This window comes from Natator depressus, chromosome 1 (assembly GCF_965152275.1).
Source record: "Natator depressus isolate rNatDep1 chromosome 1, rNatDep2.hap1, whole genome shotgun sequence".
Taxonomy (NCBI): domain Eukaryota; kingdom Metazoa; phylum Chordata; order Testudines; family Cheloniidae; genus Natator; species Natator depressus.
The window spans coordinates 194,405,742-194,428,579 of record NC_134234.1 but is presented as its reverse complement, the minus strand read 5'-3'; the positions used below and the strand labels follow the sequence as shown (position 1 = coordinate 194,428,579).

General features: G+C 39.9%; 1 protein-coding gene across 1 annotated transcript in view; it reads right to left on the bottom strand.

Annotated features, from left to right (window-relative positions):
* The window catches only part of ABI3BP (ABI family member 3 binding protein), a 316,616-nt gene that overhangs the window by 243,917 nt on the left and 49,861 nt on the right, over positions 1-22,838 (bottom strand). The window contains exon 2 of the mRNA XM_074973278.1: positions 7,078-7,257. Within this exon, the coding sequence (XP_074829379.1) occupies positions 7,078-7,204 (127 nt within the window). The 5' untranslated portion in view covers positions 7,205-7,257. The remainder of the gene's footprint in view (positions 1-7,077; positions 7,258-22,838) is intronic.

The window sequence follows — 22,838 nt, the reverse complement described above, 5'->3', positions numbered from 1 at the left end:
AATTTAAATTGAACTCAATCTGAACTGGTTTTGGTGTTTTAAAATAAAATTAATTTTTCTCTTTCTAAAAATTCAGTCCTATTTTCTCATGTCTCTGCATTTGCTTGGTTCCATCTAGCAGAACCAAAAGAAAGTGAGAAAGGGTGTCTTGTAATATTTCTAACCTGACTAGGAAGAAATAGCAGAAATTTCACAAGAAAGGCTTTTCTTCCGCTACCCATTTTGCAGGCTCAATAGATTCAGATGAAATTCAAATAAAGTGGAGACTTTTGTATAAACATCTGTAAATTGAATAATTCTTTCTAGGATCTTATACTGATGCCCTTTCCCATAGGATCTGAGCACCTTCCAGGATGCTATTGTTTCTAATCTCACCCACTTTGTCTCTCTAATATCTCTTATCTATTATTTAAGTTCAGAAAGTATGTTCAGCACTATATAAACCACACAGGAAAACACTGCCCGTACCCCAAGAAGTTTACAATTTAAATAGTTTAAGGTGTTTTTTTGAACCAAACCACTATCATTCACCCTTCTCCCTGAGCTGACTCTGGGTATGCAGAGAGGCATGGTACTACAGAGGTTACAGCTAGCGTACGCACATCACAGTTCAGGAAATCAATAAAACCCTTTTCTTTTGCCTATGTCCTCTCTATGGTCCTGTCTGCTGGATTACTTTACACAATGGCTGGTTCAGTTATTTGTTATTTTAACTGAAAAAGAAAGAAAAGGGAAAGAAAAATTCTTGATGTAAAGGATCACTGTTGCGAGCTACTGACTATTCAGTGATGGTATTACAGGTGCCTATAAGCACACATTAATCCAAGCCATGCATCTTGGCTGAAAATACTAGTTAAGGTCAACTTAAAATTCACGGGCCTTTTTTTTTTTTGGCTGCAAATAAACATATGTAATTTCACATGCCATAGGCCAAATTTTGGCCTGTCTGGCCCCACTGACTGCAGCGTCAACTGTGTTATGAAGGATACGTGGATCAGCAGAGAATCAGGACCTTTAGTCGTACCAAAACTCAGTAGTGATACGGTGGGTACTGTGGAAAGTATATGCCTATGTGTTGGGGGAATGCAGGTTTATCATCTCATTATGAACTCATGGAAGTTATAGCTTATTTATACACTGAGTTTACATATTTTCCTTCATTAGCACTTTTGTTTAATTAGGGAAGTCATTCCTTTTCTTTAGCCTCGCCTTACTAAGTAAGGCCAGGAGGTGATTCCATTCCATACACATATTTTTTAGTTTCCAAAAATTCTTTAAAATGCACAATGTTGGCATTGCCAAGGACAGAGCAAATATTACCTAGACATACAGGTCTGACTGACTGACAACTCACCCAATTATAATTTTCAGAGGCTCATGCCAAGGTGGTACTGTTCTGTTTGTGGCAATCACCTAGTTTATCTTTATTCCAAACTCTCTCTACTCTCACTTTTTCTTCCATATGTAAACCAGTGTTGTGTTACTGTCATCCACGCCTTTATCACTTCAGGATCAAACTAGGGAAAAATAACCTAAATGGAGCTACTATAAGGTGGATGCATAACTGGTTGGAAAACCGTTCCCAAAGAGTAGTTGTCAGTGGTTCACGGTCAAGCTGGAAGGGCATATCCAGTGGGGTCCCACAGGGATCAATCGTGGGTCCAGTTCTGTTCAATATCTTCATCAACGATTTAGATAACAGCATAGAGAGTTTTTCGCTAATACCAAACTGGGAGAGGTTGCAAGTGCTTTGGAGGATAGGATTAAAATTCAAAATGATTGTACAAACAGGAGAAATGATCTGAAATAAATAGGATGAAACTCAATACGGACAAACACAACATACTCCACTTAGGAAGGATCAATTTGCACACATACAAAATGGGAAATAACTGCCCAGGAAGGAGAACCGTGGAAAGGGATGAGAGTGATATAGTGGATCACAAGCTAAATATGAATCTACCAAAAAGCAAATATCTTTCTGGAATGCATTAGCAGAAGTGTTGGAAGCAAAACATGAGAAGTCATTCTTCAGCTCTACTCTGTGATAAGGCCTCATCTGGAGAATTGTGTCCAGATCTGGGCGCCACATTTCAGGAAAGACGTGGACAAACTGAAGAAAGTCCAGAGGAGAGCAACAAAAATGATTAAAGGTCTAGAAAACATGACCTATGGGGAAAGGAAAAAATTGGGTTTGTTTAGTCTGGAGAAGAGAAGACTGAGAGGGGACATGACAACAGTTTTCAAGTGTGTAAAAGGTTGTTACAAAGACGAGGAAGAAAAATTGTTTTTCTTAACCTCTGAGGATAGAACAAGAAGCAATGGGCTTAAATTGCAGCAAGGGCAGTTTAGGTTGGACACTGGAAAAAACTTCCTAGCTGTGAGGGTAGTTAAACACTAGAATAAATTGCTTACGGAAGCTGTAGAATCTCTGTCATAGGAGGTTTTTAACAACAGTTTAGACAAACTCCTGTCAGGAATGGTCTAATTATTATGGAGTCCTGCCTTGAGTGCAGGGGACTGGACTGGATGATCTCTCAAGGTCCGTTTTTGTCCTACACTTCTACGATTCCCTTGCAATGTATTCTACACAGGACTATCCATTAACATTATTAGTCATATTCTGCACCAGTTCAAGCTTACTATCTTATTGGTGAGTGGAGCAGCTTGTCAGGATGAAAATACAATGATGCTGTACAATCCACATTGCCTGCTATTGGCTTCTGGGAGCAATTTATGGTCTTGATCATTGCAGATTTAAAGCAACGAGTGGCTTGTGACCTGCCTCCTTGAGAGACCACTTCTTTCCCGATGCAACTGTCATAACCATATAGCTAAGGGTAGCCTAGAATTCCTTCCTTACCTGTAAGGGGTTAAGAAGCTCAAATAACCTGGTTGGCACCTGACCAAAAGGACCAATGGGGAAAGAAGATACTTTAAAAGCTTGGGGGGAGGGAGGGACGCTTTGTTTTGTGTGTTCTCTTGGGAAGCAGAGAAGCATCAGGTCAGAAAACTCCTTTTCCTATAAATCATCCTAAAAGTCTCTCATATTACAAAAATTGTAAGTAAAAGCCAGGCAAGGCATGTTAGATTATCTTTTGTTCTGCTTGTGAATTTTTCCTTTGCTGGAGGGAGGTTTATTCCTGTTTTTTATAAATCTGAAACTAAGCCTAGAGGAAGTTCTTCTGTGTTTTTGAATCTTTTGTTACCCTTTAAAGTTATTTTCCATCCTGATTTTACAGAGGTGATTTTTACCTTTTTTTTTTTTAAAATAAAATCCTTCTTTTAAGAACCTGACTGATTTCTCTATTGTCCTAAGACCCAGGGGTTTGGGTCTGTGATCACTTTGCAACCAATTGGTTAGGATATTATTCTCAAGCCTCCCCAGGAAAGGGGATGTAAGGGCTTGGGGGGATATTTTTGGGGAATAGGAACTCCAAGTGGTCCTTTCCCTGTTTCTTTGTTAAATCACTTGGTGGTGGCAGCATATCCTCCAAGGGCAAAGAATTTGTGCCTGGGGGAAGTTTTAACCTAAGCTGGTAGAATTAAGCTTAGGGGGTCTTTCACATGGGTCCCCACGTCTGTACCCTAGAGTTTAGAGTGGGGAGGGAACCCTCACAGCAACACTGCCATGGCTGCATCTAGCAGAAGACTTAAATTGGACCTGGTTGGTTTATATGAGCTATGACTGCACTTTGACTTTGGGATTCATTCTCTCAACTCTGTTCCAAAGCAGCCTGAATCAGCTGACCTTCAGGGCAATCAGCAAGGCTCATTTGTTTTTCCAGCCCTGTGGGGAGGGGTGGAACATCGAGATAACGAGACAAGATCTTAGGCAGAATGAGATATTGGTCTGTTTAGTTAGTTAGATTGTAAGTGACTTTGTTAAAGAGTTAGGGTGATTATCCTGGCTTTTGTTTTGTACAGTGTTGCAGGTAGTTTTAATTGACAGAATGTCTTAAGCTATGGATTGGCACATCTTTTTGTTTTTAGAACTTAAAATGAACAAATATTAGTTTTAATATTAAAGGGTTAGATCCCAACCCAAGGTTAAGTCACCTATGAGCCACCCGAGGGGCGCAAAGGGACTGAAAGCTGCCCTTAAAGGGTTAATTGGGGATTCCCTAATCACAGGAAAATCAGCTGGCAGAACAGCCTCCACAGGACCCTTCCAGCCAGCATAATAGCAGCTCTGTGGCTGCTCTAACTTATGACAGCAGCTAGCCAAAGAATCAAGGGGCTGTTTGCAACCACCTTTCCCTCCCACCTCCCACTCAAGCTGCACTGAGCATGAGATAAATACAACTTAGGATCTACCTTTAAGATAATGCTATATACTTAGGTGGAAATGTGCAACCTGGAGTTCCATTTTAATGCAGTACAGAAGACTTTTTTCATTCAAATGAACAGCTCCATAGGGCACATAAAATAACTCAATCTCTTTAACCTGAAACGCCCCTGAGTTAACACAATTACCATAAATCTGTTATCTTTAAATGCAATCAATAAACACTGTAGACCTGAGGAGTACACCAATAGCCTATAGCAAATTCTGCAGCTGGTTTCTTTCTTGCTCTGTGCAAGAAAGATGTTTGCCTAAAGTCACAGATGCTAGTGTTTAAAACTGCAGCATATTGTACTTTACATTTCAGTTACATTACACAAGTATACTTATATTTATTTCTCTTAACTTTTAAGTGGTGCATTGCCATTAAGAAGTTGTCTCAATGGATTTTATTACGATGTAGACAGCTTGAATCTGTCAATGAAACGTGTGGGGAGGAGGGGTGTGAAATGAAAGGTCCTCCCCAGTACTTCGGCATAACAAAACACACTGAGAAGGTCATTGACTTGGTGCTTTGTTGTGTCTAAATATATGAGACCATATAGCACATTTCATTCCATGCTATAAATGTCAAGGGTTATATCATTTTTTTAAATCTTCACTGGAGCAGAATCTTGCTTGTGTAACAGCAACAGCTTCTATGGAATTCTAGGATACAGCTGGATACTCGGACGTACTGCACCACTCAGGTAATAGGTGCTCTGAGATCTTTGTTTCTCTATAAGCTACTAACCTTACACATAAAAGCTACAGAAAATACAACTACTAAATGCAATCTGTCCCAGATGAAGTCCACCTCTGACAGAGTCCATGGCTTCATATGATTTTACACAGCACCAAGTAGCATCATTCCTATTAAATAGAAAAATTTTAGGAGAACTACAGAAGACTGCATTGCTATTTTCACCCAAGGACGGCAGTACTTTACAAACATCAGTTAAGCCTCAGCACTCCTGAAAATTAATTACAGAAGGCATTATACCCATTTGCAGAAATTATAAGAAGAGTCTAATTCAGACTTGTTAAACTCTGACTTCGCTGGAGCTGTGTAAGGGACTTTCCTGAACTCAAACTCTAAATCAGTGATGGAATTAGAAAGATCTCAGGAGTTTGATTCCCAGATATACAACAATCATGTCTTTGCTGCAGTGGCCCAGAGAGGAAGGAATTCACACCCTCAAAATCCCATTGGCCCCCCAATCTCCTTACTTTAAAAAAAAAAAATCTATAGCATTCCCCTCCCTGCCATGCACATCCCCACCCCAAGGGGTTACTGTTATCACTGAAACGCCCTCTGTTCTTTTTTTTTCTTCTGCTGTTTTATTATGAAATCACTGTAAGAACCCAGAACCACTTTAGCAGGGGCACTTTAAGAATTTCAGTACGGTGATACCTTTTCCCCCATAAACATACACCACCAAGTATTCTGATACTACGGTGGCGGGGCAGACTTCAAGGACAGAGAGGACTAATAATGATCACCTACTCCAGTGGTGTCCAAATTTTTCAACCAGAGGGTTGATCATCATTCAGAAAGGTCAAATGGCCATAAGCCAATATTTTAATTGTTTTCCGAGTCAAGGCAACATTAGTCAGCATGCTCTCCTAGGCCTCCCAAAGCCTCACCACAACGCTGATATTAGAGCAGTCAGTGCCAGGTTGGACATACTTGATCTTATCTGATCTGCATAAACACAGGCCATAGAACTTCATCCAGTAATTCCTGCTGTAGTCCAACAATTTGCAGATGAACTAGAACAAATCTTTTGGAAAGCCATCCAATCTTGCTTTAAATACTCCAAGCAACTGAGAATTTGCCACATGCCTAGCTAAGTTGTTGCAATGGTTAACTACCCTCACTGTTAAAAATTGACATTTTATTTCCTGTTTAAATTTGCCTAACATCAATGACAATTATCACCCCCATTGCAGTGCACTGAGGCCATGGAACAGAAGACAATGTTTTTAGGTCTTTGGGCACATCAAAATTTTATGGGTCAGTCTCATCTTTAGTTAAGAATGAACAAAATTTGCTAATAACAATGTTGTATATTTAACTTTTGAGGACTCTGTTAATGACTAGACTCCCATTCTTACCACATCGCTCACACACACATGGCTTATTGTCCAAACTCATCCCCTCTTCTTGGAGTTTGGACTTATTTACAATTTAAGTAATCAAGTGCTGTATTTACAAATATAAACCTTAATTTTGCAGTTCACTCCAAAGCTGTTCTTAGGGTTTCTCTTTGCAGTACCTCCTCAGATGGTAGCTTTAGAGGAAATAGCTTTTATACTCCTGAGTTAGAATTCAAATGGCCCACTTTAGTTGGTATTGTGAGTCTCTGAACCCTATAACAGCCTAAAGCCTGACAGCCACCTGACTCCCTAGTACCTTAGCTGTCTCTGGTGACTACAATTGTATCCAAAATCACCCTATCTAATCCAAGCATACAGCCAATGTCAGAAAAGAAATTTCAGCAGTTAAAAAAATATGTAAACCAAATAGCCAACCAACATCAAATTTTCCAGAACCAGAAATACAGTCCCTGTTTTCCTTAAATGATCTCCCAATTCCTCTGCCATCTGAAAACTTTTCAAAAATCCCTGAACAAACAACAAAACACACAACTCACCCCGCCCTCCCTAAAAAAGCAAACAGATTCCCATTCCTTTAATTCCAATCCCCCGTCCATTGACCAAAAGTAGCACTCAAAACCATAATGCCTTACCAACTTCTGTTACATAGGATTTTCCTTCTGAAGGCAGAGGGATATACTGGTTAGAGAAGAAGCTGCTTCCATATCCCAGAATGAAACCTTGGAGTTTGGTGTCTGGACTTAGCCGAAGGTATTTCATGCAAATGGTATCATCAGTTGTGTTAATTTGGACTTTCAGGTTTTGTCTTTTAACTGGGGGAGAAAGAAAAAGAAGAGGTGAGGAGTTATCTTCTCATTCACTAAGAGAATATCAGAATACAAGGGAGCTCAACACCCTAGTGATAGACAACAAATGTTTAAAGGAGCAGTCTCCTTGAAATCTAGCTCATTTCAAAAAGCGAACTAAATGTCATTTCAGGGACTGCACTTGCCTTTGAGCCCTCTGCCAACTTTTGTGAGTTTTACACTCACATTTTTCTTTTAAATGCTCTCTCTCCTTCATGCAAGTCTTTCAAACAGCAACAACAACAATGGGATTTTGTCTTCACAGCACCTGGGCATGTGCCTCCCAGCCTGGGTAGACAGACATGTGCTAGCGCTTCTTGAACTAGCTATATGAAAAATAGCAGTATGGCTGTGGTGACATTGGCAAGCTGTCAGAGTATAAGCCCACCAGACCCCCAGCGTCCGTATTTGGGTGGCTATCCTGTGCTGCCACCCGTGCTGCAATGACCACACTGCTATTTTTGGCACGCTAGTTCAACCAGACCTAGCGCAATTCTGTCTACCCAGGCTGAAAGGCATGCTCCCGTCTTCAGCGTAGACATGCCCTAAAACTCATTACATGCTAACTGCTGTGAAATGCATGAAGTAAACTAAAAAAAAACCCTTTATTTTCAATAATTCTAGGTATCACCTGTAACAACCATAGCTGAAAAATTTCCAACGGAAGTACATAAGTGTGGTTTTTAAGTTCACTGTATTTCTTTAACAATGCATGGGAATACGATACAACCGTTTGGGGAAAATACCCGTTAAATTACAGTCAGCTGTTGTTGTTGGGGTTTTTTGTTTGTTTGTGGTTTTATGTTAATGTAAACAAAATGTAATTTTCTAGTCAGGCCTACACATCAGAACTAATGTGCCTATATTGGCCAAAATACCAGGAGATTTTTTAAAAAAACTTTTATTTTTATTCTTTCCTGGGAAACAGAACAGAAAATGAGAAACATCTTGAATATCCATACAATACAACAATTTATAGCAGCACAGAACATCATGTTATTGTCATAACATTATGACCTTCATAACAGAACAATCAATTTTACAGACAATCAGTATGTTTCTATCATGGTGTGAGATAGAGGGTGTAGTGTTTCAATTCTCAGTACATACCATTTCAGTTCACACTTCATTGTTATGCTTGTTATATTTCCATTAATTCCAATCCCCATGTTCAGAAATGGGTTAGGCCCCTCTCCCAAAATTATGAGACTGGCTTAAAAATACATGTTGGATTTTTATTTACCTTTTCTGAGCCCTTGGGCTGTACTCAAGGCACATTTTCAAAGATTATCTGCAACCATGGGGGATAAAAAACTTACTTAAAAAAAAAAAAGCAGAGATTCTCATGAAATCACTTCCTTCCAGGGGCTAGAGAGTCAAGGAAAAAAACCCCCAAACACAAATATTGCCAGACTTGCACTAATAGTGTAAGAGTTTGCAACACTGTATTTCTCCTTCCACTAAAAGGACAACCATGTGCTTTCAGCCTGACTGACATATTTTAGATTCTGGAAAAAGCACAGACACAAACAAAACCTCCTTGAGAGAGCACAGTGTGTATTTTCTCTGAACAGGTGTCAGCTTCTCTGAAAACAAAATGATCGCAGTCTCTGAAATCAGGCAGATTTCTTAGAAATTTAAAAGGTGCAGTACACAGAAAATGAAGGCACCGCCCAAAGGCCTTTCGGGTCAATAAGCCATCTCAGGTAGACGGCTTGCCCCCCTTCCAGTACTGAGGCAAAACCTATCATAGTTTTGTCCAGTATCAGACAAGGGATGCCATTTTGAAGAGCACACCAGCTTACCCCTGCAAGCATTATCACACACACTGTATCCAAAGTCATGCTTGTGGAAGAATGCACTCTTCAATATGGCTTCCCCCATGCAGTGTGACCCTGCACACACCATGTCATGCTGGCAAGGGGAGGCCCATGCCATCCCTGGAAGTCCTGGAATGTCCAGTATTCTGGGGATGTGGCAGGGGAAGAGTGACATTCCAGACCAGAATCTCCAAGACTGATTATCTTAAGGAAAGGAGATCACGGCATCAACAATCAAGCCTCTCCATTTTCCAGTCTCTCCTGCACCCCAAAGCTCCATTAAAGGAAGTGTGAGGCTGCAGTAGAACATCCCAGTCTGGATCTTTGCCTGAATTTCCACCTCCTACTCTGCAAAAGTCAAGAAGACTGCAAGAGCAGATCTTAAGTATCATACTTTTCACATACACACCCTTTTTTTTTTCCTTTCCAGTCTTATTTTTAGTAGCTTGGAGATGTCCAGGCCTTTTCTAGGTATTTATTTAAGTTGTGAAACTGTGGCTGTGTATTTGCATGTATGTTTGAGCACCAAAAGACCCCATGTGCAAGATGCTAGAAAGAGACGGTCCCCAGGTTTAAACAACTGTAATTATTGTTTCATAAAAGAAATTTAATAAAGTGTGTTCTGTGTCTTGAGACTCAGATTGTCACCTGTAATTTTTGGTAAATAAGAATTCTTAAAATTATTCTTATGAAGAGTGTTCTATTAAAGTCTGTGTGATAACATCTCTGCTGGGGGTTTGGCGAGGGGTAAAGGATTAACCTTCATACCGGAATTGAAGTCTAAGAGGGAATCTTTATCATTGGCTCTGATGTTATGGTTCAGACATTAGATAATAACCTGATTTCAATATTAAGCTTCTTAAGCAGACACAAATGATAAATTCACTTGATTTTGGTGAAATTTTGTGGTTGGGATTTATACCCAAATGGACAACTTCTTAGACTCGTCTTTAGAATTTATATAAGGATTGATTATATTTTGGTATTCATTTGATAATTGAAGTCCAAGGCAATAATGAGATTAATTTGCTTGATTTGATTCTGATTTGACAGAATATTTTATTCTTAGTAATTCCTTAGCCCTGATGATAAACTAAATTAAAATCAAGAAAATATAGAAGAGTTTTAGTCAAATTTATGAAAGAGAAACTCTACAGAGTTGAGGGCCAGGGGTGGATACCAACCGGTAAACCCAGAAGCCTGACCAGTTTCCCTTAATAAATCCATGGTTTTCTTATTGGGATGGCTGGAGATCGGAGCATCACAAACGTTCTCAGATAAAAGATACTGGCATAGCAGGGCCCTCTAGAAGGAATGGAAAAGAATAATTCTGCTTTTGCTTTAGACTTAGTGCTTTGCTACATATCATGATCTACTGCATTAATTGATAATGTCATTACTATTGGAACAGAGGTTTTCTAGGGTCAACCCCTGGACTGAGTAATTAGGTCCATCCACACTAAATCGGTCTCACACCGTTAGAACTATTTGTCATTCAAGTACAAACATAGTCAGAGCCAACTTTGCCATTCTTCGTAATATCACCCTATGTGGCTAGCACTCATATAAACATTCATGTAGCCAATTAAACAGTGCTGAACGAACAGCATAAGTCACAGAAGCCTGCCTGCTGTTACCACATGACAGGTATGTGTTTTACTCTCCTAGAAAATTCCCCTATCATGTAACAATTACAATGAAATCAATCCCTTGATCTCACTCTGGTGGGAACAAAGCCTTAAAATAGACTAGCACAATCAATTGGGCTTTCTTCAGTTTTAAATCAGAGCCAAAATATACTGTACTCAATTACTGCAATCTTTCTGCTTCCAGTACCACACACCATCAAGTGAAAAGAGTAAAATGAACAATGCACAGATTAAGTTGATAATATTGTGCTAAGTATTTATTTATTGATTGATTAATAACGAAGTACCTCAATTTCATCTTACAGTCTTTTTTTCTATCCAAATCTGATTTTTTTCTGGTATTTAATTTGTATTAACCACTAGGTAACCAATATGTGATCCTGCTGAATAGAGCAAGAAGATCACAGCACTCAAACACCCTGGGTTTTTTTTTCTGTTTAAAATGTACAGAAATGAGTACATTTGAATATGCTACATACAATTGAATACTCAAGAGCACACTTCAAACTCAGAGAATAATGATGATCCCAAACCAGCTAGGAGTACTCATTTGCACCAGCCTTCCTTTGCCTGGTGCCTAGCAGAGAAACCTACCTAATTAACCAGGAAATATTTGTACCATCACTTGTAGGGACTGAAATCCAGTTTCAGAAGTGATGTCTATTTCATGCCTCTACATGAATGGTAGGAATTCTATCAGAGGCTAAGGGAATTTCGCTTTACGTGGTAAAGGGGCTTGAAGAGGATATCAGCTGAAGTTTACATGTGTGGGACCCTTAAGTATTCTGAATATGAACTGAGGCGAAAGCTGGGCAAGTGGAAGTTTACTGAGCTTCATGCTCCATAACTAACTGATTTTGCTGAGTCACCTCCCTATTTATCAGCAACTACTTCCAAAGCAAGAATGCAGAATTACCGTGAGATTATTTTATCACATGCACTTATTCCACCTGTAGCATTTCCACTGCATCTAGATTCAGGAAAACCTATTAACATTTCACCAGATGTTAGTTATGAGAAGAATAACGATCAAAGAGTCAGCTTATTGTTATACTCCCATTTCACCTCTGCCACAACAAAAGGTCAGCTTTTCTTCATGAACACTGAATAATTTGTCTCAACATGGCTTAACTTCCACTTAATGCCATCATCATCATCATCATCTTCACTTTTCTTCATACACATTATAAAAAATAAACCACAAGTGAAGCTAGTTCACATAATGAAATATTAAACATTATATTTAATAACACATTCTTGTAAATAGTACACTGGCATTTTTCATAGTGAATTTGAGTATACATTATATAAGCCAGAGAGAACAAACTACAGTGTTTTCAGCCCACACAAGAATACCGATAGACTGGGAATCAGTGAACTGAGCAGAGATACTGAATAATTACCACACAGAAACTACTTCCAATAGAGGGAGAGAGGCAGAGTGAGTGACGGACAGCCACAGAAGAATCACCTAAGATAAATGTTGCCCAGCTGGCAGTGTTGGAGTGGTTCTCCAAGTGTCGCCTGCTGCTTTCCAGTAAGACCTAGCAGGGAGCCCTTGACCTGGCTGCATGTGTGGGACCAGCATAGTATACTGAGGAACAAAATGGCCATGCCAGTTGCTGAGTAAAAGTCAGCATTTTTGCATTCCGCATCTTGCCAGCTACTGGCAAATTTAGTCTAGAATCTCAGTGAAACCTTGGGTTTTGGTGGAGTACTCTTGCCTTTTCCTCACTTGCATTAGCTTTTGGCATGTATTAGTAAAAATCTGACCCTCCGTCCACAGACACAAATGCTATGTCTTTTACATTGAGGTAATCACTAAAGTGAAGGTTCTCAGACCCATAGCTACCTGTGAAATATAATCCTTCTGTCCTCGCTTGTCAAAAAAATTCAAATATTCACTGCAGTGGAATATTATCAGTGGCTAAAAACAACATGACATACAGTGGAAAGAATATCTTAACTAAAACTATATCATAAAAGAAAATTTCTCCACATGTGATATTTGAAAACATTTTGGGGAGAATTCCCCATCCACAAGGTTAGGACCTTTGAAAGGACAGTCCAATAAAAACAACTGTATGTTAAAGGAACAGCTGAGTGTACAGCCCAAAAGAGTCTGAGGATGCCATCTGGAAGCACCATTTGTTTGGCTAGTTGACAGAAATAAGCAGTCAGGAACAGGCAGCAGGAGCCAAGAGCAAGCAAGGAATATAACTCTTCAAATGCTTATCTGTAAATGTTTCTAAATGGTGCACACATCTTTAAACTTTGAAAATTACTATTACAATCAAACATGTAATGTGCACTTGGACACACAGATGCCACAAACTTTGGGGTCACTGTAGCAAGTTCTAGGAGGGTAGGGGACTATCTGACACATGGGATTCCTCCCTCTTGTTAATCCATGGAGTAGGTAGCTCCTTGAAGGCAGAGAGGATCCTGAAGCACACTCCTTGTTCCCTCTCTACCCCTGCCTTCTCCCATTCTTAAAGCTATCTCTACTAGTTGATATTCAGCTGTTAGAATAAGAGAGGCCCAATTTTCCATTTCAATGTCCCTGATGAGTGTTTTACCAGGTTCTTTGTTTTAATCTGAACTCCTAGTAGAAGAGAACCACAGAAAGGTGATATAAAATACAAGGTATAATTAACAACTACTCTGGCAGCTTTTGCATTATTCTAGCACTAGTTCATATCTGTAACGAGATAAGGAGCAAATATAGAACTGAGCCATTTGACTAGTTTCAGAAATGGAGCACTTTCTTTGAAAGGCACTGATGCCCTGGTTGGGCCTAGTGTAATTTCTATGTTAAAAGCAAACTGGAGGCCTCTTTAAGAGTTTGCTTCCTAAAGAAAGAACCGGCATAGCAGCGCCTTTTGAGTGAGTTAGCAACTTAAATTAACTCTATATGTACCTCGTTATGGCATGGATTTATCAACCAAAAATGGGAGCTAGCATATTAGAGAAGAGGGGAAAAAATGTTATTCAAGGTCATTTTAAAAAGTATTTTCTCACTGTCTGGATTTATTACTCACGACAGCAGTATACTACCTTAAATGGGAAGGTACTTTTATTGGACCTGTTGTTGATTCCTTGCACCTTTTATGATCAGATATTAAAAAGCTTGATAAATATTAACTAATAAGCAATTCAACACTCCCATGAGTAAGAGCTATATAGAAACCAAACTGAGCTCCCCTGAAGGGCAGCTATCTCTGGGGTGGGGTGGAACCGAGGAGCACAGCCACTAATCTGATCAGGACAGAAATTGAAAGTACTAAAATCTGTCTTCTTCTGGTCACACATTATTTCATTACACTAATACAGATACCTTTCAACATACTTGCCTAGCTTTTTCTTTTGTGTGTGTCTAACAGCAAAGTGCTGAACTGTGTGAAGATGAAGATTTAAATAAATTATAGAAAATATGAGATGATTTCTTTCAAAATGCCATTATATACTATAAAGCCACATTTTGTGGTACTTGCTATATTTAGTCCTGGACTAGGGACAAACTAAACCAAACACTTTTAGACTCGCTGGCTTTGACAGTTTTACCTCAAATACAGTAAATACAGAGCTTGGCATTAAAAAGTCAGCATTTGCCAATAATTACTACTCACTGGTATCTGAGATTACACAGTTTTTCTTCATACTTAGACTAGGAAATACCTGTGGTAACTATGTGTAGCAATGGTTGGCACATGTTGACTTTTCACGACTTCCACTACACACAGTATTGAGAACCATAGGTCTACAAACACATACCCCATTACATTAGAAAGCTGGAATTCACATTTGTCTCTGGTCCTAGCAGCTTGTGGACTTTAAATCATATTCAGTTTAGTATCTTGCTTTTCTCCCCAATCTCTACTTCAATCTAATATGGTTATAATGTTCTCAAGAAGTACATGAGATACAAACCAATGCTTAGTTTATGCATCCGTGTGAAATTCTCCTCATGCAAAAGGCCTGTCTAATGCCTATCCACCACTTGAGTCCCATTTAAAGACCTAGCTGCAGTCCTAAGTGGATTTAAGTGGTGCACAGGCCTTAGGCAGGCCTTCTGCATGAAGGTGAATTTCACCCTCTTGGAATATCTATAAATTTCAGTTTTCGATGCAATGAAGCATTAAACTCTAAGCAGCCATTTAAGACACACTGAATAATATATCAGAATTGAACTAAGTTACCAGGGGGGAGACACTAAGATCCCAATGGAATGAACTTGAGAAATGATAACTTGAGATCTGTTGTTACGGAAAACTAAGTACAAACACTTTTGGGACCAGTGAATTTTTCCAAGCACTAGCCCAGGAAAATAATTATCTCTGGTAACTGAATGAAGATTTATCACTCTTAAAAGCTTGCCAATTTTGTGTTAGATAAATATATAAAGGTTATCTTAATATTTCCTATATTTTACTCTACTTCTCAGAATTGATAATTAAAAAATTACATCTGCAGAATTGTAGGTATCCAAGAAATTATCTAAGGCACCTAGGAAACGTTTAAGGGTGATCACAGTAGGCTGAAACAATTAAATAAATCCACAGAAGTCAAATTAGAGGTGAATGCAAGTGAATATAAACTATTAACTATCCCGTGATGTTGCCTGCTCTTGTTTGAACCTATCCAGACACTACAGACACACTTGTTGCTGCTGCCACTTATAATGAGATTTCAAACTTCTTGATACTAGACCCAGTAGTGGATGAATGTCAAACCATTTGGAATTTGGGTTCATCTCAGGCAAGCATTCAAAAGTTAAGATATTGATCCTAATCTCTAGAATTTGAGAAGAAAACCTCCTGATACTTAGACTCCACGAAATTTTGAATTCTTTCTGCTTCTGATCTGCCTAGAAACACAGCAAGAATGGTTTCTTACAGTATTTCAGCTTTTTCGCTTTCCCAAGGATCTGGAAACAAAGAAACACTGATGAAAAGAAAAATACTGAAAAAAAGTAACAATTCTGAACCTTCCAAAAAAGGTTTAGTTTGGGTCTCGCAAATGGAAAAGAATGAATATGGGTGGTGGGGTTAATTGAATTTAAATTAACTGTCTTGCTTGTGTCTACTCAGATCCAACCTGATATGTTCGCTCTGTTGACCAAAACTGCCTCAACATAATCCTCCTTCCCTCAAGTGAATGCTGCAAGGTGTGGATGACCATTCATTCATTGGTAACTATACCTCGGCACTGACAGCAGCAAACTTCAGGATTCTGTGCCAGACACACACCAGGAATCATCTGCAAACTCAAACTTATAAATCTTATTTTTAAAAATATATGTAACTTTGCAAGCTAACCTTTTCTAAGTTTTCTCTGGTCCCTTGCTTCACTGAAGAATCAGAGAAACCATTATGGTTGCAAGAACGTTAGTGACTAGGGATGTGTGGAAAACAAGAATTCTGTTTTGCAAAAAATGTTGAGGTTTCAAAATTTGTTTTTGTTCTGCATCAGAAAACAAGACCTTTCTAAATTTGGAGGAGGAGGAGGAGAACAAGATAGATACCAACCCACCCCATAATAGCCAATAGTATGGTTAAAGCATTCACCTAGGATGTGGGTGGCCTAGGTTCAAGCTCCTGCCTGCCCAATTTAGAGCACAGACTTGAACCTGGGTCTCCCACATCCCAGTTAAGTGCCCCAACTACTGAGCTAGTTGATATTCTGGAGTCTCTCTCTCTCTCATTTTGACCTGTATTTCCATCTTTGATCTGAGAAATTTCCCGATAAAAGTTTAGCTGAAACGGACTTCTTTCTGTGGAAAGTTTCAGTTTCAATAAATCAGCATTTTTGGACCAAAAAATGGTTAGTTCAAAAAATCCCGAGCAGCTCTGTACTGACTAGCTTTTCCTCTTGTTCTAGTATGGTGGTTGCAAATTTGTGTAGATGTTATTCTATATGAAAAGGAAGATGACCATTTATATCATTGCTGCTACCACTATTATACAATTGCCACAAATCTCATACAAAGTATGTCATGTAAGGTATTGTTTGGAAAATTATACTCTGCTAAGTATATCATCTTTGTATTTGAAGTTATAAAACTTTGCTACGTTCTGTTCCTTGGTAACTTCCACCAAAATTACATTCAGACTAGCCATCACTGGTTGATGGCCACCCATATGGTGATGGGCATAGGCGCGGAGTTTTTCTTTTCCCTGGAGGTGCTCCACCCCCTGCTCTGCCCCAAGGCCCTGACTCCACTCCACCCTGTCCCGAGGCCCCACATCTTTGCACCCTGCCCCCTCCCCAAGGCCCCACCTTCGTTTCGCCTCCTCCCCCAAGGCCCTGCCCTCACTCCGCCTCTTCCCACCCCGACTCCACTCCCCTCGCTGCTCTTCACCCTCCCCCAAGCCTCTCCCCCAGCTGCCAAACAGCTGATTGGGGGTACTGCCAAACAGCTGTGGCTGCCAAACAGTCGTGGGTGCTCTGGGGCTGCCGATGGTGATGGGCCATCGAGAAGAATCAAATGTTCAGTGAGCCCTTCCTGAGGACACTACGGACAGTGTGGAGCTAATGGCTACCCCCACCCGCCTGCATGATACAACAAAGCATACAAGGACATGTGATCTGAGGGCTTGTCTTCACTACCACTTTTAATCGGCACCAATTTTGCGCATCTGGTGAAGACACATTACGTTGATGGGCAAGCACTCTCCTGTCTATGTAACTACTCCACCTAAATCAATGAGAAGTGGAAGCTATGTTAGTGGGACAGCATCTCCTGCCAACGTAGGGCAGTGTACATACCGCTTTAAGTCGATGTAAGTTATGTTGCTCAGGGCGGTGGTTTTTTCACACCTCTGAGCAACGTAACTTATGTCTACTTAAGCAGTAGTGTAGACGAGGCCTCAGACTCCATCTTTTACAAGTGGCTTTCCATGCTCATATGGCCCAAGACCTCATATTGACCAGTAACTTTCCATGTACATGAGCTGAGCTATAAATTGCAAGCTGTGACATCATTGCTTTGTCTTCATCCCTGATTCTCTTCTCTGGACTGTGATTTCTAACAAGGAAGCTCTGAACAAGGGACTGATGACCCCTAGTCTGTTTGGGTGATCCAGAGAGACTTTTTGCAAGCTAGCAGACTCACCTTCACTGCTATGATCCTGATCTACAGACTCTGAAATCAAACTGTAATGTACAGGATTCATTTTAACCATTTAATAACTCTTTTCTTTTTTCTATATTAATAAAGTTTAGTTACTAAACGAGTTGGATGCAGCGTGATATTTGATGAAAGCATAATTGGACCTGGGTGTGTGTCTGATCCTTAAGGATTAGAAGAACTTTATTAGAAGTCCAGTTGTCTGGGTGGTGAGCCAGGGGCTGGAATGACTAAGGGGACTGTGTTTTAGCTTCTTATTAACCAGCATGTTGATATAAGAGCTCTCTTTTGTTACTGGCTTGGTAAACTCTAATTATAGAATAACCACCAGTTTGGGGTGTATCTGCCCCTGTTTCTCATCAGTCTGTCCTGAGTTGGCATTCTCAGCTGTGTCCATCTCTCGGCACTGTGACAGTAGACACTTAGGGACAACTACACACCTCTTTTTCTTTTTTCCACCCAGAGAATAAAAAACCTTGAACTACAAAACTGAAGGTGAAGACAGCTGTGCTTTATTACAACAAAGTCGGCCACATCACCAGAATTCCTCTTGCCTTAGGACTGAAGTTTTGCTTATTTTACACAATTGCATAGGTTTCAGGTGGCACTGCCTCCCAGAACGCTGAACAAATGGAACATGCCATTAAAAAAAACCCCACACACATCAGAAGAGTCTATTTTTGTGCACGGTCGCCCTTATATTCAAATAGTTTGCACTAGTGCGTGCATTTTCCAAATCTCATGCCATATGTCCCATCAGCCAGGATTTCAATAATATCACCTAACAAAGCGCATTATTTTTATTTAGCTGTGCTGTCTCCTGTACCCAACCCAAGCTGTCTCCTAAACAAGAAGGAATGTTGGTTGGTTGGATTAAAGAACCACAGTTTAAAATGACAAATATTTAAAAATAGGTTTGTTTCTATGCAGAAAGATAAACAAGCCACATTAAAGGGGAGCTGTAATTGTCTCACTCAACATTAATACAGTTATACATGTCTCGTCATATAACACTTGCCAACACACCCAGACACAAAATACACACAATTGGTTTATCAGTTGACAGTCAGCAAATTAAACGCTTTGAGTGATGAAATTAGGTGCCAGAAAGAACACATCCTGCACTACCACAACGAAAACATACCGTTTCTTAAAAACATCATGGTAAACAACATGCTAAAGCTGATGAACTGGAGGCACTGTACTTGCTTTTCTCATTCACAATGCAGTCCCCTGAGGCACCAGTGTCTTGAAAATGAAATTAATGAAGAAAAAAGTCAGTGTGTAAGTCTAACGTTCCCAAGCAAATGTGAGCTGTCATCATGCAGCACGCTAATTATTCAATTCACGTTTACACAGGTATATCTTGCAAAAAGATCTAGTCCAATCCTGCTCAATCATTTGGTTCTAACATGCTGCTAGCCGTGCCAGGAGCAAAAATTAACTTTCACTTTGGCTTTGAAAGGTTTCAAAATATTTTGATCTCTCCTATAAAAAGGCAATTTTCTTTCCTTCACAGTCCTTTATATATTTACTTTACTTTACCCAGTTGGGGATGCCTAATGTCTACAGTCCCCTTAACACTAATACATTTTCCTTACTACTCTCTGAATGGAATCTCTGTAGAAGTCATGGCTTTCCACCTCCAAAGGCTCACTTGAGTTGCAGAGGAAAGGGTCATCTTTTCCATACACACCACTTGCCATCCAACCTCATCATGCAGTCTCTATTCAGACAAAACTCCCATTGAGCTCAGTTTCTACAACTATCTAGAACATTTGTTACCCTAGGGTCGCCAGTTCTGGTTGAGTGTATTCCTGGAGGTTTCATCACATGACATAATCTTGAATTAAAGATTAATCTTTAATTCCTGGAGACTCCAGGACAATCTTGGAGGGTTGTTTAGCTGCCACTGTGCCTCATGAGCCAAGCACACGAACAGTATGACTAACATCAGATTTCTTGTCTACAGAGCTTTTATTTCCCCATGATATTTGAAGCTCTTTCCATCAGTAGAAAATGCAGGTTTTTGCATTGGCCTTGCTTTGCTGCTTGCTTTGTCTTGTGTCAACGCATGACATAATATTTTAAGTGAAACTTATTTCTCTCATACATTATCAGTGGTACATGACACATGGGAAAAAATAAGGTCTGGTATTTCAAGAGTTGATAGAAACATTGCACAAGTGACCAATTATTCACATGACCCCTTACTAAAACATTAGGTTTTTAAGCTAATTTGAACTCTCTCATATACTAGGAAAGTCTGTGAATTTCAGTTTTGAGAAAGATATAGAAGGATAGGGTTTATTTCCCAGGGAAATACATCAGACCTCTCCCCTCACCATCAAATCTGAACAAAAGACAACAAAGTTGGTTTCTCACCAGGGTGAGGAGGAACGTGAGAAGTCACCATTCCTCCAGGTACAGTACTTAGTCTGCTGTAGGCTGGCACACACGTTGTCACCTTGGATTATTTTGTATAAAAACAAACTGAGCGATAGAACACAGTCAAGTCTAAGTAGAAGGTTCCTCTCATAAAGTCAGAGTAACTTTGATAAAAAATTCAACTAATTAGGTTTTAGTAAGATAATTTCAAGGGCTAACAACCATTGGCATCATTTGCTATGAGTCAAGAGGTCAGCTGCCTCCCGCCCATCTCTCCCCCACTTTTCATAGGTCTATGTGTTTTCCACTCCCTCCCTCTGCCCAAAGACTTCACAGGATAAAACAATCACATATAATGTTCTATTTGCTAACACAACTTGCCCCATTCCCCGGAATTTTTCTGAAATGACACTGTTGAGAGGAACCTAAGGGAATTTTGAACCTGATGTAAAAGCCTAGAATAAAATCTCTTCTCCTAATTCAACATTTCAGACTAGCTGTCTTATGTTTGTTTTGATGGCAAGAATCTATTTCAGACAACATAACAATAATTCAACCCCCTATGCTCTGAAAATACCAATAGAATACGCTTAGCTGATTCTGATGGTAACATGTAACAAGCTGGAGCTATCAGGGTGGACATTCTAACACAGTTTGACAATTGATATTAGCATTGTTAATGTTGTACTGACTTCACTGCATAACACCAAACAGCTAAAGAAGCAAGGGGGAAAAAAAAAGTTTGCAGATTACTTTTCACACAAATACAGTTAAATAAATGTATCCTTCCATTCTGGCTTAATCAACATCTCTTAAAATTACTATTTTTTTCTTTTGAAATTGGAAAGTTTTACACCAATTAGGAATCTCTAACTTCTTTCTTCTGAGGGACTGCACACAAGTGAAAGTGTTATCCATTACAAAGCCCTCATTTTTGGAATGTTATGCTGCAGTTTTGGATGTTGAGTGTTACAGATCAAGCATACTAGAAGTAGGCAGGGGCTTGAAAAAAAAATGGTATCCCAAAAGATTGTGAGAGTATTGGATGTAAAGTATAAACCAAATTAGTCAGAAAAGGACTGTGAGGCTGACACAGTTAATACTGACAGGTTTCAGAGTAGCAGCCGTGTTAGTTTGTATCCGCAAAAAGAAAAGGAGTACTTGTGGCACCTTAGAGACTAACAAATTTATTTGAGCATAAGCTTTCGTGAGCTACAGCTCACTTCATCAGATGCATGCAGTGGAAAATACAGTGGGGAGATTTATATACACAAAGAACATGAAACAATGGGTGTTACCATACACACTGTAACAAGAGAGATCACTTAAGGTGAGCTATTACCAGCAGGAGAGCGGAGGGGGAGGGAGGGGGGAAACCTTTTGTAGTGATAATCAAGGTGGGCCATTTCCAGTAGTTGACAAGAGCATCTGAGGAACAGCCGGGGGCGGGGATGGGGGGAGATAAACATGGGGAAATAGTTTTACTTTGTGTAATGACACATCCACTCCCAGTCTCTATTCAAGCCTAAGTTAATTGTATCCAGTTTGCAAATTAATTCCAATTCAGCAGTCTCTCGTTGGAGACTGTTTTTGAAGTCTTTTTGTTGAAGAATTGCCACTTTTACGTCTGTAATCGAGTGACCAGAGAGACTGAAGTGTTCTCCAACTGGTTTTTGAATGTTATAATTCTTGACATCTGATTTGTGTCCATTTATTCTTTTACGTAGAGACTGTCCGGTTTGGCCAATGTACATGGCAGAGGGGCATTTCTGGCACATGATGGCATATATCACATTAGTAGATGTGCAGATGAACGAGCCTCTGATAGCGTGGCTGATGTGATCAGGCCCTATGATGCTGTCCCCTGAATAGATATGTGGACACAGTTGGCAACAGGCTTTGTTGCAAGGACAGGTTCCTGGGTTAGTGGTTCTGTTGTATGGTTGCTGGTGAGTATTTGCTTCAGGTTGGGGGGCTGCCTGTAAGCAAGGACTGGCCTGTCTCCCAAGATCTGTGAGAGTGATGGGTCGTCCTTCAGGATAGGTTGGAGATCCTTGATGATGCGCTGGAGAAGTTTTAGTTGGGGGCTGAAGGTGATGGCTAGTGGCGTTCTGTTATTTTCTTTGTTGGGCCTGTCCTGTAGTAGGTGACTTCTGGGTACTCTTCTGGCTCTATCAAGCCGTTTCTTCACTTCATCAGGTGGGTATTCTAGTTGTAAGAATGCTTGATAGAGATCTTGTAGGTGTTTGTCTCTGTCTGAGGGGTTGGAGCAAATGCGGTTGTATCGTAGAGCTTGGCTGTAGACAATGGATCGTGTGGTGTGGTCTGGATGAAAGCTGGAGGCATAGCGGTCAGTTGGTTTCCGGTATAGGGTGACGGTTATGTGACCATCGCTTATTAGCACCATAGTGTCCAGGAAGTGGATCTCTTGTGTGGACTGGTCCAGGCTGAGGTTGATGGTGGGATGGAAATTGTTGAAATTGAGGTGGAATTCCTCAAGGGCTTCTTTTCCATGGGTCCAGATGATGAAGATGTCATCAATGTAGTGCAAGTAGAGTAGGG